Source organism: Colobus angolensis, unplaced genomic scaffold (assembly GCF_000951035.1).
Source record: "Colobus angolensis palliatus isolate OR3802 unplaced genomic scaffold, Cang.pa_1.0 Scaffold91, whole genome shotgun sequence".
NCBI lineage: Eukaryota > Metazoa > Chordata > Mammalia > Primates > Cercopithecidae > Colobus > Colobus angolensis.
Window position 1 is genome coordinate 3,653,834 of NW_012123043.1, and position 2,192 is coordinate 3,656,025.

The 2,192-nt window shown below is 52.2% G+C and overlaps 1 protein-coding gene across 1 annotated transcript in view; it reads right to left on the reverse strand.

Annotated features, from left to right (window-relative positions):
* Positions 1 to 2,192, reverse strand: part of KIF21B (kinesin family member 21B) — a 44,107-nt gene that overhangs the window by 6,841 nt on the left and 35,074 nt on the right. The window contains 2 exon segments of the mRNA XM_011931835.1: positions 1 to 178; positions 1,416 to 1,552. Coding sequence (XP_011787225.1) covers positions 1 to 178; positions 1,416 to 1,552 — 315 coding nt within the window.

A 2,192-nucleotide genomic window follows, 5' to 3' on the forward strand; every position in this document is an offset into this window, starting at 1 on the left:
AGAGTCCGAATGCACTTGGCTGAGTCCCGGATGTCCCACACCTTGATGTAGGAGGTGGACACGGAGAACACAAGCCCCGAGTGGCTGCAGTACTTGATGGAGACCACATTGTTGGGGTGGCCCTTTAGAGCGGCAATCTCCTGTCCCGTAACCAAGTTCCACATCTTGCAGCTTCGGTCTGTGAGAGATGGGAGGAAGCCACAGGGAAGGGAGGGATGTCAGCCACTAGGGGGCGTAGCTCTGCCTCTGCAGGGGCTGCCCAGGGTAGGGGAAAGGGATCCAGAGAGCTCCAGAGGATGGAGCTCCAGTTCTAAGAGAGAGAAACACACACACATGTGTGCTCACTGGCATGTGTGTGTGCTAGTAAAAACTCAGGGGAGAGAGAATTCCCTCAGAACTTCAGACCAGGGTTCCTCAAGCAAACTTTCCACTAATACCAGAGTTCTGTGAGCCACACTGCTAAAGTGTCCAGGGCTAAAATAAAATTCTTAAGCTTTTGTGATGCCTGTTCCTCCAAATGCTAATTGCTGACAAAGTAAATGAACCAGTGCAAGCAAATGTTATGGGAAAACTTGGAATCAATCAATCACACCTAGATTGACAGTTATCCCCCTACTGCCGTGGAGAGCTGTATTTATGCTTGTGTTTTAGTATGCGTGTCTATTATAGACTAATTCTGTTGGTAAAATGAATGAATGAAAGAATGAGTAAATAAAGAATTCTGTATTTACTTATTGAGATACGGTCTTGCTCTGTTGCCCAGGCTGGAGTGTAATTGCACAAACACAGCTCACTGCAGCCTTGACCTCCTGGACTCAAACGATCCTCCCACCTCAGGCTTCTGAGTAGCTGGGGCTACAGGCACATGTCATTGTGACTAATTTTTTATTTTTTGTAGAGACAGGGTCTCACTATGTTGCCCACCCAGGTAGTCTCAAACTCCTGGGCTCAAGAGATTCTCCCGCCTCATGCTTCCAAAGTGCTGCAATTATAGGTATGAGCCATTGTGCCCAGCCTGGTAAGACGTTTGACTTTGTTGCTGTAATTAGGTAAGCGTGACTTTGTAAAGTGCTGCTGCGATCATAGGGAGTGCCTAGATGTATGAGCTGGGGTGATGTCGGGCAGTGCAAGTACAGGTGGGGCACCTGAGAAGCTTCCTGAAGTTTCCCTGGGAGCTCTGGAAGGAAGTGCTGGATGGAGCCACCAGGTCAGGTATGAAGGAAGGCTTGGCCAAGGATGCATGGGATGGAGGCCTTGAGCCAAGGTAAGAAACAAGGGTAGTAAGTAAATAGACCCCCATATCCTCAACTCCTGGAGTCTCTATGTTCTTACCTCCTTTATAGACCACTCTGACAAAGGAAGCAGGGGTGAGTAGGGGACCCCAACCCTACCTGGCTAGTTGGGGTTCCACGTACCTTTGGACCCTGTGAATAGCAACTCATCCGTGGCATCCAGGCAGAGGATGGGTTTGGTGTGGCCTTCGGCCATGGAGACGCACTGCAGTGGGGCTGTCCGTGCACCCTTGGCTCCTCCAACCGGGGAGATGATGCCCCTTCCAGGGAGAGAGGGAGAGAGGGCATGCTCATCAGCCAGCGAGACCATGGCCAGGCTGATCAAGGCACGTGTGTGGGATGGGGACAGGGCGGGGAGGGGATGAGGACCTCATAACAGAGACTTTAAGGACTTTAGCCAAATTCCACCAAGGTCTGAGAGCCGGGAATGGGCTACAGAGTGGAGATGGCCTGTCTTAATCAACAATCTGTCAGTTGCCATCCTGAGCACTTCTGGGGAAGCAAACCCTGTGCTAGGCACAGCTAGAAGGTGCAGGAGGTGTGGGCTCTGTCCACAGAGAGTTCCCGTCGACAATGTCTGACCCAGATCCTGAGACATGAATGCACCTGGGTCCAGTTGGGCAGGGCACAGGCCTGGGGGCTGGAACTGGGCCCTACAGCTTCCACCAGAAGCTGCATGCTGCTTTAGTTAACCAAGTGTGAGGGAGGGGTGCTGAGAGGGAGGGGTGTTCAGGCCGCCACTCCCATGCACCCTGATCCCAGTAAACCCTTCTGCCAGTGACCGCCTCTGGGGCTGGCATCTTCCAAGCAGAGAGCCATGTGCACACATACACACCCCTTTCGGACCAACGGGGCCAAACCTGTGACTGGCATTTCCAAAGGGCTAAATCCCTTAGGGGC